This window comes from Vombatus ursinus, unplaced genomic scaffold, assembly GCF_900497805.2.
Source record: "Vombatus ursinus unplaced genomic scaffold, bare-nosed wombat genome assembly UNPS02014799.1, whole genome shotgun sequence".
NCBI lineage: Eukaryota > Metazoa > Chordata > Mammalia > Diprotodontia > Vombatidae > Vombatus > Vombatus ursinus.
In genome coordinates this window covers 46,800,053-46,814,688 of record NW_020954577.1, presented here as the reverse complement: position 1 = coordinate 46,814,688, position 14,636 = coordinate 46,800,053, and the positions used below count along the sequence as shown (strand labels likewise).

At 45.7% G+C, this 14,636-nt stretch overlaps 1 protein-coding gene across 2 annotated transcripts in view; it reads left to right on the top strand.

Annotated features, from left to right (window-relative positions):
• Nucleotides 1-423: 423 nt before the first annotated feature.
• Nucleotides 424-14,636, top strand: part of LOC114050640 (ectonucleoside triphosphate diphosphohydrolase 3-like) — a 33,226-nt gene continuing 19,013 nt past the window's right edge. Inside the window, exons 1-5 of one of the 2 annotated variants that reach the window (XM_027872475.1) lie at nt 435-452; nt 2,513-2,566; nt 3,571-3,615; nt 9,983-10,110; nt 13,257-13,374. In XM_027872475.1, the coding sequence (XP_027728276.1) occupies nt 2,527-2,566; nt 3,571-3,615; nt 9,983-10,110; nt 13,257-13,374 (331 nt within the window). In that variant the 5' untranslated portion in view covers nt 435-452; nt 2,513-2,526. Of the gene's footprint in view, nt 453-2,512; nt 2,567-3,570; nt 3,616-9,982; nt 10,111-13,256; nt 13,375-14,636 lie in introns of both variants that reach the window. The other variant, XM_027872476.1, reaches the window with a different exon arrangement.

Genomic DNA, 14,636 nt, shown 5'->3' with positions numbered 1-14,636 from the left:
AGGCGAGGGCAGTGGGCGAGAGGCTGCAGAAAATCATTCTGGGCCGCTCATTACATGACAAAGTGCAGCCTGCTTGGAAGGGGCGGGGAATGCGGGCGAGCCACTACCTCGTCCTCCCGTCCTGGAGCGGGGGGAGCTTGCCCTGGATCTGCCCAGGGTCCTGACAAGTCTGTAGGAAACCCCTGGGGAGTCTCCGAATAGGAAAGGTGGTGCGGAAGCTGCTCCCCCTCCCGGAGACTGCCATGCCCTCCCCACCTCCCCAGTGACGAGAGAGTGCCTCTCCTACGCCCTCACAGTCGCTGCAGCCCGAGGCAGGTACCCTGGCCTCCCGACCTCCACCTTCCGGACTTTCCCTTCCCAAGCGTCCGCCTCCTCTCCGCCTGCTCTCACGGCCCAGGACCAGAGTCTGACAGATCAGATCTTCATCTCCTTTCCCTGTATCTCGGGGGCTGGTAAGGAAGGACAGATTGCCCCTGGGGGACGGGAGAGAGCGCAACCGATGCTCTGGGCGGGATAGCCTCCGGAGTTAGGGCTGGGGCTTCGAACCGCTTATCTAGAAAGCAGGGGAAAGTGAACGTGATTCCTAAGGGTTAGGGGAGGGGGAAGGGATGAGGGCAGACCCGAATCCCTGGGGGGAAAGTCGAGACAATTGCGGACACACGGGACGTAATGAACGAGTGCATGTAAAGGATGGACAGATGTGTTAGAGGCGGGGGAGAGGGCTCAAGCCCAGGGGACTCCGGTCGTCCTCCCCTCCCCTGTCCCCCAAAAAATGGAAAAAAAATCAGTTCATGCATCTTCAGCTGGGCAGAGCTAGCTAAGACCTTTTTAGCCTGTCATTAAGCATTCCAAGAGATGCTGACCAGCACAACATCCAAAGCGTCTTCCATGCAGTTGGTGAGCCAGAGACAGAGTGCTAAAAGGCTGCTTAGCTGGGCTCCCTGCTCTGAGGAGAAAGAATCTTGCCTCAGCCTGTAGGTAGGACACTCGAACCTTTTACAAGAAAGATTTTCATCTTTGCCCTATTAGGTTTTAGAAGGCTTTTGGACCCTTGGGTAAAATTATGGCCTCCCAGACTGAGTTGGAAGGGACCTTAGAGATCATCTGGGGAGAACCCAAAGAGTGGCGGTAGACACGTGGACTTTGGAGTTAGAAGTTCTGGGTTCAAAACCCGGCTTTGCTACTTACTGCCTACCAGTCGCTTCCCTTCTGACCCGGGATTTTCTCATTCAAAAAATGACGGTGTGGGGCTTGCTTATTTCCAATATACCTTCTAGCTCTAAATCATTGATAATAATTTAGTATTTGTGATTGATTTTCCAATATGAAAGTTACAGTAAGAGCTATGAGTTAACAGGATCACTCCAACACCCCTAGGGAACAAACTTTGTCCTTTCCTCTTCATCATTTTCAGAAGAGGCAAAGCATAACCTATATAAATAATTATAATAATAGCCAGTATTTATATAATGCTTTAAGGTTTGCAAATTGATTTACAAACATCATCTCATCTTACCCTCCCAACAATCCTGTGAGGTGGGTACTATTATCGCTATTTTACAGATGAGGAAACTGAGGCAGACAGCGGTTAAGTGACTTACCTTGAGTCACAAGAGTTAATATATAAGATAGGATTGAACTCAGATAGTCCTGACTTCAGGTTCAGATGACACCTACCTGCCATCATAGCTCCCCAAACGTCAATTCAGTTAAAAAAAGATTCGATGTCTACCATGTCCTAGGCACTTTGGAAACAAAGACAAAATGTAAAAATCTCTTCCCCCGGGTAACTTACATTCTAATGGGTAAGAGTTTGACAGGGTACAAACCCTAGATAAAGAAATGGAATTAATGAGTGACTAGTCTCCATGTTACAGTCTATTATAGTAATATAGAATTGCTTGAGGTACACAGAGGTTTAAGTGACTTGCTTATGGTCACACGACTGAGTATTATTTCAACTCAGCTTCTCCTGAGTTTTAAATCACAGGTCCTTGATCTATTGAGCTACACAGCTATTTCTTTAAGGAATTTAGACAAAATATCCCTCTACAAAAATAACAGTAAGGTGAGCAATAGCTTTAGAAAATGAAATCTTCAAAGTAGTTTTGAGCTCTCCTATCTGACAGGACTTTGTCCTAAAATGCCTGATGATAACAGCATGGAGTGGTAGAAAAAATACTGGACCATGATACTCAGAAGAACTGGACCCTGATGCATCTTAGTTGTGTGAGGGTAAGCAAGTGCTGTAGGTCAGTTTCTCCTGTAAAATAAAAAGGGTTTGACTCCATGATCTCCTGACGACTCTTGGCATTCTTAGACTCTGGTTCTTGGTTTATTTCACCTGGTTTGAATAACTCCAGTCACCAAACACGACCTTGATGCTTTGATCTGAGGAGGGATGAGGGTGTCCTGGGGTATTTGTTTCTTAATGTGTGCAAGTTACTTTGACTTTCATTAGCTGATGTCTACATAAATAAAGATTGTCTTGATGTGGTTTTTTATCTCACAGTTTAAAAAAGGAAGATGTTTACTGTTCTTTCCCGTCAGCCCTGCGAACAATCAGGTTAGTATCTGGGAAAGAGAAGGAATGGCTTTGAGGCTTAGGGGAATGGGCTTTAGCTTAGGGCATAAACCTGAATGAAGAACAGGGAGAGGGGTTCTTAACTTTTTTGTGTCATGAACCCCTTTGGAGCCTATGGACCCCTTCTCAGAATCATGTTTTTAAATAATTGAAGGAAATGCTCAATTTCAGTGTGAGGTAAGTGAAAATCAAGACGCATTTTTTTTCCTACCTAAGTCCATGGACTCCTTGACTATCTGTGGACCCCAGATTAAGAAACTATGTTCTAGAATAAATTAACCAGTAAATCTGGGACACAGAAGCATTTTTATGGCATCTTGGAGAGAGTATAGGACTCAGAAACAGGAATATCTGGTTTTGAATCCAGGCTCCTGACACTTAAAAGCTGTCTGACCATGGACAAGCGGCTCAACCTCTCTTGCTTTGCTTTTCAGTAAAATGAGACTAATGATACCAGTAGTATTTACCTCATTTTGTTGTTATGAGCATCGCAGGATTGCAGATTGAAAAGGGAAAGGGTTCTTGGAGATCATCTAGTCAAATCGTCATCCCACTTTCAGATGAGCTAAACTGAAACTCAGAGAAGAGGCCTAAACCCAGGTCTTCTGGCTCCAAACCTTCTACTCTTCCCACCACACTAAGAGGCCTGCCTCCCTGTTTAGCATCAAATGAGATCATATCTGTAAGGTGCTTCATATACCTTAAATCATATACTGTAAAGTGGGGCTAACAGAACATTGCTCCCAGGGTTTTAGTGAAGCTCAGATGAGATCATTACATACTCCCATTTATGTAAGGTGTTTTACAAACTTTTGAGCACTTGATAAATCCCAGTTTTTCTTAATAGGTTATTTACATACTCCATGGGAAATAAATGTACACCGACACCCTTCACATGAAACACTTGTCGAGAGGTGCCAAGCTGGGCATGAGCAGAACCTCTGCCCAGCATTACTAGGTGGCTTTTTATTTTTACTTTTTTGCAGTTGGCGTTCCAGTATCATGGAAATCCCAAGCTCTGCCACAACCAGGTATGAAATATGTAATTAAAATATTTGGCTAAACCTCTGCATTATCTGCATAACCCGCAAGGCACCTTCCACATGGATATTGGGTTTTGGTGACATTTTATGACCCAGGGTAGAAAAAAACTTACTCTTCCTGCTATGGAAACTGCTGGAAAGAGGAATTTTTACAGGAAAGTTTGGCTGAATCATATAAAACTCAGTTTTGGGAAGGACCCTTGTGACCATAAATAAGATTCCCCTCCGCCACGTAGCTGACAAATTGCTTTGCTTGAGGACCTCCAGGAAGGTCTAGCTCCCAAGGCTTCTATTTAGCTTCTGGGCAGCTTTGATGGTTAGGAAGCTTTTTCTCACAAGGAGCCTAAATCTGCCTAAATCTGCCTCACTTAAAACCAATTCACTTGTAAGTCAAGACTGTCACCCTCCTGAAATCATTGATCCTCTGAGAAGGAACACAGTAAACAAACAAGCAAAGCGGATCTCTTCCCAAAGACAACCCTTCAAATACTGGACCATTGCTGTCATGTCTTTCCTAGACTAACAATCCCCAATTCCTTCACCACATCCCATCATGTTGCCTCATGGCTCTGTACTCATAGCCCTCCCCAAGAGGCCCGCCATTAGTCAGCTGGCAGAATCAGGGGTCTGGACGTTAATAGGATCAAGGTTTGTAATTGGAAGCTACCTTAGAGGCCATGGAGTCCAACTTCTTCATTTTGCACATAGGTAAACTGAGGCCCATAGGGTGAGTTGCCCAAGGACCTGGGATTCGAACCCAGGTCCTCTGACACCCAAACCAGCATTTTTTTCTACTGTGCTATGCTAGTTTCTTCCATCTTAGGCACCCCTTATAAACAGATTTTCTCCAGGACTTTTCTTCTTTGGTTTTGGTTTCCTTACCTAAGGAAGTGTTTTGTTTTTGTTTTGTTTTCATTTGTTTTTTATTTTTTTGTTTGTTTTGTTTTTGTTTTTCTTCTAGTAAATGAGTCTTCCAATTTGGGAGGATTTAGAGGAGAGCTTGCCCTCAGGGCTAGTTCATCCCTAGGACTGAACTATTTTCTGTTATCCTAAAAGACACTTGGAAATTAAATATGGTAGCTTCTCTTGAATTAATTTGCTTGAATTAAGAGGCAGTGGGAGTTAGATGAGCTCGTAGGCACATTGGAATATGGGAATCTAAGAAGCAGTGAAGTATCTTGGAAAGAACCCTGCTTTAGGCATCAAAAGACTTGGGTTCAAGTCCTGTCTCTGTCACCAATCATGTGACCCTACATATGTCATCTAACATTTCCTTATCAGTAAAATGAGGTGGTTATGAGAGATTCTTAATTTTTGTGTGTGTCATGGAACCCCTTGGAAGTCTGGTAAAGGCTAGATCCCCTTCTCATAAGAATGTTTTTAAGTGCATAAAAAATGCATAGGGCGGCAAAAGAAATTAATTCTATTGAAATAATTATCAAAATAGTGAAACCAAAGGCAAGAGTTGGTGTCAGCATCAAGCCCAATGCCTTGGACCGAGTAGGAGCTCAGGGAACATCTGTGAACCTCGGGTTATGGAGAGGTGGGGATGGGATAGGTGGACAGATGGCTGATGGAACAATGGCCCAGTACAAGGGGCTTATGAATGACCAAGAGGATGAGGAAGAAGTCTCTCCAGAGACTCCGTGCCTCTTGTTTAATAGCCATATTTTCAAGGAAGGTCCTGTGCACAGTGGGAGAAAGTACTGGCTTTGGAGTCAAAGGACCTGGGTTCAAAGAACAGCTCTGGTCTTTATTGTGTGACCTTGGGCAAGTCACCTGAAGTCCTGGGGCTCATTCCTCACCTTCAAAATGAGCAAGTTGGTCTAGCTGGCCTCCAAGGTCCCACCTTCTTCTCAATCTATGATAAAATGAAGAAAAATCACCCAACCTCACCATCACGACATAGCTCATCCATTCCTGGCTCATTGTCTAACTTCATCTTTCGTTCCCTTATTTTTCATGACTTTTATTGTCAAGGGGCCATGATATGAAGCCCATTTGCATTGAGCCAGAAGAAATAAGGCAAAGTTCAGTTCTTGATGGTTTGCTAGGGGAGATACAATGGATGATGCTACAGCCACATTTTTCGGTTGGCCTCATTATTACTTTCTGCTTATCCATTTCATGGAACTAAAGCTTCAGGGTGCCTTAGAGGTCACCTCGTTCAGCTCTTTGATTTACAGATGAAGAAACTGATGCCCAGAGAGGGAAGACATTTGCTTAAGGTCACTGACTTGATATCAGTCAATCCACAATCATTTATGAAGCACCTACTGTGTGCCAAGAATTGTTGACTATACTCACATCTCTTCCACACTCCACCATTTTGTCTGTTGGAAGGACCCTAACCTTGCCAAAATGCCCTGATCCCTTTACAATGAAGGTCAAGAAGAATAAGAGTAAGGAAAGATCAAGTTAAGCAAGGAGCCATAACCTATGTTATGACTTGGAGGCTGCCGGAAGTTTATCTTGTTCTTGTTAGAAAGGCCAGGCACCTTTCCTTTCCCCATCATGACTCCCATACTATCCAGTCCGTTCTTTATCTCAGCAGGCTGACAAACAAACACTGAGAAAACATGAGATGATCACTCTGGCGAAAACTGATAAAGGGTGATCGGACGACCTCTTCCTAAACTGAAGACTTTAATCAAGCTATAACTTATAGATGACTTTATGGAAATACTTTTTAGGTGGGCTGTTTCCTGACAATATCAGGCTGGAATTCTTCACTTCCACTGATAGTTTCACTGATGGCCATTATGTTCCTAGCCTGGAGCTGGGTACCCTACTTGGGATATTCAGAAGAAATTGAAGTCATGCCTCTTCACTTACGGCCTATATGACCTTGGGCAAGAAACTCCACCTCTTCCGGGCCTCAGTTTCCTCATTTGTAAAATGAAAGGGTCAGGCTGGATGACCTCTAAGGTCAACCACAGTCAGATACACAGTGCCAGGCATAACTCCAAGGCAGAATCCTGTCTTCTTCCTGTATGTGATAGCTTCTAAGTCATAAACTTCATGTATTTATTCTAATGATAACCTTCTGAAATTCCTATACCCTTTAAAGTTCACAGAATGTTTTATGAGCATCTCGTTTGAGGTTCACAACAATAATAAACCTGTAAAGCTACTGCTCCAAGTGCCGTCATCATCTCAGGAAAACGTAAGCTCCTTGAAGGCAGGAGATCGGGGGCCTTTTTGGCCTCTGCATCACCAGCACCTAGTACAGTACCTGGCACATGGGAGAAGCCTAATAGATGGTTGTTGAGTCTTACATTTTACGGAGAAGGAAACTGAGGCTCTGAGAGGAACAGTGATTTGCCTGTGGTCACCATAGAGCTAGTGAATGTCAGAGGTGGTAGTTGAACCCAGATCTCTCCTGCTTCCCATTACCACCACACCACACCGTCTCTTGCTAGAGCTTCAAAATACACTAGCTCTCTCAGCCTGTTTTCTTTCTTTTTTATTTATTGGGGTTAAATGACTTGCCCAGGGTCACACAGCTAGTAAGTGTCAAGTGTTTGGTCTGAGGTCACATTTGAACTCAGATCCTCCTGACTCCAGGGCTGGTACTCTATCCACTGCACCACCTAGCTGTCCCCCCACCCTGTTTTCTTTAGAGTCTCTAAGGAGGGAGACTGGAGAGGTAGCATGCTATAACATTAGGAGTTAGGAAGATATCAGTTCAAGTCTTGCCTCAGACACATGGGCTAGCTGTGTGACCCTGGGCAAGTCACTTACTTGGCCTTAGTTTCTCATCTATAATGAGGAGGTTGGACAAGATGACCTCGACTGTCCCGTCCACACAGCCTCCCAGTATTTCCGTATCCCCTGGTCCTGAATCCCATTTTCCTAGGACCCACTTCCCAAACTTTTCACCATCTCCGGCCCGTCTCTTCCCCTGCATACCTTCAATGTCCTTTGCATTGCACCAGCAGCAAACAGAGCCTAGGCTGACCAGGGCGAGCAGAGAGTCCAGGATTCAAGCTTACTTAGGCTTCAGGGGCCAGGGTGCACCTTCAGCGGGGCAGGCCCCAACTTGCCATAGAGGTAGGTCCTTCCTCTTACACGAAGTCACCACCTGGGAAAATTCCTGGCAGCTGAGCTTTGGATTTTGCTTCCCGCTGCCCGTCGTATCCCCCTGGGAAAGAGCAGGGGCTGGCTCAGAGATGGACGCCCCCGCTGCTGTGCCTTTGAGGGTGAAGCCAGGCTCCAGGCAAGCTTAGAAAACATCTCATCCAACCCCCTTACTTTCCAAAGGAAGAAACTGAGGCTGAGGGAGATGAGGTGACTTGCCCAAGGTCACAAGGATGATTGCAGCAGAATTCGAATTTGCACTCAGGTCTTCTAGGGCCAAATCTGGGGCTCCTTCCGCTAAGATTTTCCAGCTGTGCCTCTTCCAAGCACCGATGTCACTCGAGGGAAGAGCAGCAATGACAAAAACAATTTGTCTTACAGAGGAGTGCCCTGCTTCTGATGTGCGGGAGTGACTTTTACACTTAGTCTGCAAACCCAGGGGTTCCTGGAACAGGTGCTTTTGTTGTTACCTGGTAATGGGGGGTTCTGTGGGTGCAGTCAGAAGCGTGCTGGATTTGGAATCAGGTGGCCTGGGTGCAAAGCCTGGTTCTGACACTTACTGCCTATATGACTTTAGGTGAGACATTTCACCGTGCCTCAGTTTCTCCACCTCTATGTAGGCCAGGTTTCCAGCTCAGATTACACCTGCAGTGAGAGGAGTGGTAGGTGGGATTGCCTCTCTTCTACTCTAGCCTCGGCATGGCGCCTGGCACAGGTGCTCATTGTCCTCTTGCCCCTGCGTCCCTTCCCGTTCCAGATCTGGGGTCTGAGGATCACATTTGGTCCTCGGGACGAGTCTCTGAGCTAGGTACTGCAGTTACTATTAGCCCTGTCTCACACACGAAGAAACTGAGGCAGACAGAGGTGAAGTGATTTACTCAGGGTCACACAGCTAGTGAGTGTCTGTGACTAAGTGTCACACACTTGGGTCTTCTTGACCTCGAATCCAGTACTTTGAGATTTATGAGTTAATAATCAATGATGCAAATGAAGGAAAATTGGGATCGTTCCAAAGAGATGTGTTTAAGACCCTTCTCTCCAAGGGGAGAGATGCTAGAGAGGTTCTATGCAATAGGGAGAAAGAGATTCTGCTATAGAAATCCTCCCACCCCGCACTGGAGCTACACCAGCAGAGAAAGCACTGGACCTGGGACCAGGAAGTCCTGAGTTCAAATCCAGCCTCAGACACTTATTAGCTGTGTGACCTTCAGCATGTCACAACCTATCTGCCTCAGTTTCCTTGGCTGTAAATGAGGATAATAACAGCATCTACTTTGAAGGGTTGTGAGAATCAAAGGAGAAAATATTTATAAAGTACTTTGCAAACCTTAAAGTGCTATACAAATGTTGGGAGTTATTATTGTTGCTGTTAATTATTTAGGAAAAGCACTTTGTGTGGGTGGAAGGTGAAGGAGAGGTTATCTGATACGTGTGACTTAACAGGATAAGACGGTACTGAGAAGGCAGAGATCCAAAGAGGAGGGTTGGACGTACTCGGCTGCCAGGTTACAAGGTTGACTCCTTCGCCCAGGGTGGGGAATGGGGGAAATGTTAACACGATACAAAAAAGTCAAAATGAAGACTGGGAGGAAATTGACAATGTGGAAGCATTGGCCGAGCTTGTAACCTCAAGGTTGTAAGCACTGCCTTCCAACAACTGAGTAACTTAGCACTTAACAGTTCCTAAGGACAAGACATCATTAATGGGAACATTTTAAAATATTCCATCACCTAGCGCAGGGAGTGCCCTTTAGTCAGCTGGTAACACACAGTGAGTTTGGTTCAACTGGCTATATGAAGCACGTTACATTTTTAGAGCACTTTGTACTTTTCAAAGGATCTGGTAGGATCAAACTCTGCTGTCCTGGGTTCGAAATCCCAAAGTCTCTAGCTAGTGATCACTTTACTTCCCTGGGTCTCAATGTTCTCATCCGTAGAATGGCCATAAAATAACCAGTCCTTAGCTGGAGGGGAGTTGCATACTTGCCATGAAAGCAGCAGAGTCCTGGAGTGAGAGACAGAAAGAAAAGAGATGGATTCGAAACCAGAGGATTTGGATTCAGATCCTCCCTCTCTTCTTGATTACCTGGGAGCCCCTTCCCCATTCTAGGGCTCAGTTTCCTCCTTTGTGCATTGAAGGGAATAAATGAGTGGTTTCCATGTCCTTATAGCTCTTAATCTTTAGGTCAGTTCCCCAGAGGCACCCAAATCAAGAGGACAATGACCGTGGCTGCCTGGGTCCTTATATGTGTTGGGGGTGGTCTTTCCATTTTAGGCTTCAAGGCCCTGTCCCGGACCCCCGCTGTGGTCGCGTTGGTGGTTTTGCTCGTAAGCGTGGCTGTGCTGATGGCCATAACGCTCATTCAGATCAACCAGAAAGAGGTCCTGGGCCCAGGCCTGAAGGTAAGGTCTCTGACTGAGGGGATGTGAAGTGCGGAGGCCTTCAGAGACGGCGTGACATGGGTTCGGCCACATATGTTGTTTGAAAGCTCTGCGAGTAAAGAGAAGAGGTTCTGTGTCAAATCTGTTTAGTGGGAAGGAGGAAGGTACCATTCACAGTCTGAACAGGCTCTGTTGTGGTGGCTGAATCCACCTGGGTGATGGAGGGGGCAGCCACCCCCACACCCCAAGCTGTCTTACTGTGTCTATGGTTCAGAGTCGGAATTGGGAGATAACAGCCACTCAGGGCACAGTGCGGGCCCTGGAGGTGGTGGGGATGGGGGTGGACTGTGAAGAAAATGTTTTTGTCTTGTTTACAAATGCCCATTTTAAATCGCCTTTATTTGTTGATTTTTATTGATATCTTCTGTTGCCCACCAGTCATTTCTGAACATACCCCTTCTCCCCACCTTTGCTTTCCCTTATAACAAAGGAAAAAGAAATCCTGACACAACTGATAAGGCGTGCAACATTCCATACCACTAGCCCCCCACCTCTCCAGAAAAAGGAAGGACCAATGCACATAATTTTAATTCTGCTCCCTAGTTGCACATGGGCATTTAGGTTGAACATGTTCCCACGTAGGTACCGTGCCTCTAGTGAAGAGCTGTAAACCACAGGGAGAGTAACTTCAAAGGCAAGAGAGAGCCACAGTTTTCAAAGCTTATTGAAGGGGGAGAAATCCCTTGTGCAGGGGTCAGGGGAGCAGGAAAGAAGAGAATCACTCCTGAGATTTACCAGCTGGGGGAGCTTGGAATTACCTCTTAACGTCCTGAGCTCAGTTTTTTGTCTCCATAAAAAGCGGGGAGTGCCTCCCTCACAGGGTTGCTCAGTCAGTCAACAAACATTTCTTTTTCTTTTCTTTTCTTTTTTCTTTTTTTTTTTTGGTGAGGCAGTGGGGGTTAAGTGACTGGCCCAGGGTCGCACAGCTAGTAAACAACAAACGTTTCTTAAGCACTATCCAAATTCTCTCCTTCCCTCCCAGCCCCGGCTCCTTGATTAGGCAAGTAATTTGATACAGATTATACATGAGCAGTCCTATGTGCCAAGCACTGTGTTAAGGGCTGGGAGTACAAAGAAAGGTAAAAGATAGTTCCTGCCCTCAGGGAGTTTACAGTCTAATGGGAGTGGGTGGGGTAGAGAATGCTGCAGGCTTTGAAGAAATAATAATGCAATAGAATGTAAACTGCTGCCAGGCAGGAACAGTTTTGTCTCTGTATCCTCCACAGCCTAGCTGGCTGAACTGAATTTAGTGACCCTGAATTCCCCTTAGAGCTCTCATTCCTCCGTGAGGACTCAACCCCACTCTGTTATTTGTGGCCTTGTGAGCCTGCGGCTAGGCTGGAAGTAGCTGAGAAATCCACACCCTCCTTTGATCAAGCCTCTTCTACATTAAATTTGTCGGAGTTGAAAACAGAGCTGTGGGTAAAACGTCCCGTTTGCTGGCCATGGTGGCCGTCAGAGAAGTGACTACGAGATGGGCAGGAGGAGACACCCTCCAGACCCACCTCAGCGAGTATTTGTTGTCAAAATCAGATCATAGCTTTTGAGCTATAAAGGACCTTCACGGTCATCCAGCCCAGCCCTCCCATTTTACAGATGGGGAAACTGAGTCCCGGGAGTGGTGAAGTAGCTTATCCAAGACCACACAGGTACCGAGATCCAGGCAGAATGAGGATTCAAACCCAGGTCCTCTCATTCTACCACTCTCCCCTCTCTCCATTTAGTTTCTAGGTTCTACAGGGCGTGTCTAGTCCTGCTGGGTAAAGTCAGAACCCTGGCTCTATTGTCTTGTTTTCTTTGGGGCGATGTGAGGGTAGGACTGGTCTTTGAAATCAGTAGCTGAGCGTGGAAGCCGTCATACTTGGGCGCTGTAATCAGTGTTTAGGATTGTAATAGGCTTGCTTTACTTCATGGGTGTGGTGTGATTCGAAGAGCTCCAAAATGGGAGGGGGGGATCCTGGACTCCAGGTTTCCTGCCAACTTTCTGTTTGATCCTGGGAAAGTCACTTACCCTTTCTAGGTCTGCTCACTCCACTGTGAGATGAAGGTATTGGATTAGGTAATCTCTAAGGTCCCTTCCATCTTAAAAAAAAAAAAGTTCCATTAACAATTCCTGCTTAGATTAGATACAATTATAGTGTGGCATCTGTAGCTACATGCACGTCCGCCACACCTTTTACTGTTGTCTGTTGGCTTACTGCATAGGGTGCTGGCTTTCTTTCCCATGGCTGGTGAGACAAATGCTGAGTGGCTTCTCCAGGCAGTGTTAAAGCTGAAACTGGAGGGAACGAGACCAGGTTGGAGCCAGAGCCATAGGGGATCGGAAATGCCCTAACCTTGGGACTGGGCTTCCGAAATCCCCCTTTCCTTAATATGCAAGTTAGACTCTTCAGAAAGCCTCGTTGCCAAATACTTTTCCTCATATTAGCAGGACTCATCCTTTCATTCCTTTGTTTTGTAATCTGACCTGACCTGGATTTTATGTACATGGGGAAATTTAAAATGGAATTGCTTCTTTTTTAATATTTTATTTTTTTCCAATAATATATAACAATAATTTTAAACTTTTTTTTGAGTTCCAAATTCTCTCCTTCCCTCCCTTCTCTCCTCCCTCATTGAGAAGGCGAGCAATTTGATATAGATGGAATTGGTTCTTAGATATCACCACCTAATTAGTAAATGTGCCTTCAATGCCTATGGGATTCATACAGAACAGTGTCCATAGCAGAGATAGAGAGACAGCCAGATGACCAGGTGGGTAGAGCCCTGGGCCCGGAGTCGAGAAGACCAGAGTTCAGACTCTGACACTTCCTAGTCCCTTAACCACTACCTGCCCCAGTTTCCTCAACTATAAAATGGGGACAATAATAACACCTACCTTCCAGGGTTACTATGAGGATCAAATGAGATAATATTTGTATGTCTCCCCTGATAAAATGGAAGCTGCTTGAGATCAAGGATTATTTTGATTTTGTCTTTGTATCCGGGTGGCAGTCACATAAAAAGATACCTAATAAATGTTTATTAAACTGAGCTGAGCGATAGCTCTCAGAAGCCTGGGGGCAGGGGAGTCCATCAGTCTCTGATATTCCTTCTTTTTTCCTTAGTACGGCATAGTGCTTGATGCCGGATCGTCGAGGACCACTGTCTACGTGTACCAGTGGCCGGCGGAGAAAGAAAACAACACAGGCGTGGTTAATCAGACCTACAGGTGCAGTGTGAAAGGTAAGACCCTCCTCCAGCTGGCGGTCCAATAACAAGGCAGAGGGAGAGAGGGCTGAGTGCATCCCCTGTGGGAGAGTCTTTCCTTCAGTGATAAACAGGAGGAGAGAGAAAGAGAGACAGACAGACAGACAGAGATGGAGACAAAGACACAGAGACAGAGAGAGAGGCAGGGTGGTGGCCTGGAGAGGGCTCCACTGATAACTGAGTGACCTTGAGTAAGTCACTTTACCTGTGTCTGTATGAAGGGGGAGGCTGAGGGAGGTTATTTGCCCAGGGTCACATAGCTAGTGAAGGTATGAGGTGGGGATCTGAACCCAGTTCTTCCTGACTCCGAGTCCAGTGTGCACACCATTACACCACACTGCTTTTCAGGTCCCTCCCAGCTCTGCTAGTCCGTTCTCCAAGGTCCCTTCTAAGTCTGCAGTGCAATGACTCTTATCATTCTAGAGGTTCTCTGTCCCTGCTCCTGTCTAAGGGTAAGGTAATGGCTTCTCTGTGTGGTGTAGACACGTGAAGTTAACGCTCTCTGAACTTCTTGGAGAGGGGCAGTGTGAAAATACAGGGGACAGGAGGGTGTGGTTCCCCCTCAGCAGTTTTCAGGAGCACCATGGAAGAGAGGCCTCTGCAATTACTTGTGCTTTTAGGAGCCTTTGAAAATGAGATGTGTACTTTCTGAGTGGGAAAATGATATGTGTGTGGTTAAGTAGCCCTGTGAATAAGCTGCCGTGTGGGAGGAAACATTCCTACATTAGTCTTTCCTTTTAGGAGACCCAGATTTCATCCTTGTTGGCTCACCTTTGGGTGTCTGAAATTAGTCCAAGGCAATTAGACGTGTCAGGGAGCTTCTCTGAATGTCGAGCAGGCAGGTATCCATCTATCTGCACGAGCAAGTGACTCAGGCGAGAATAGTAAAGAGGGACCCATATTGAAGGTGTTAAGGCTTGCAAAATTCTTTACATACATTTTGCCATTGGACTCTCACAACGATCCTGTCAGATAAATGCTACAAGAACTACTGTACCCATTTTACAGATGAGGAAGCTGAAACTGAGATAGTTTAAGTGACTTGCCCAGAGCCAAAGAGCTAATAACTAAGATGGGATTTGAATTCAAGTACTTTCTACAGCTAAACAAAATAACAACAAAAATTTCCGGCAGGAACAAAAGGTCTAGAATCCTAGAGGAAATAATAAAAGGAAGGCATTAATGAAAGGGGACTGAAATCTCAAAGTATACTCTAAAGCAGTCATCATCAAAACTAT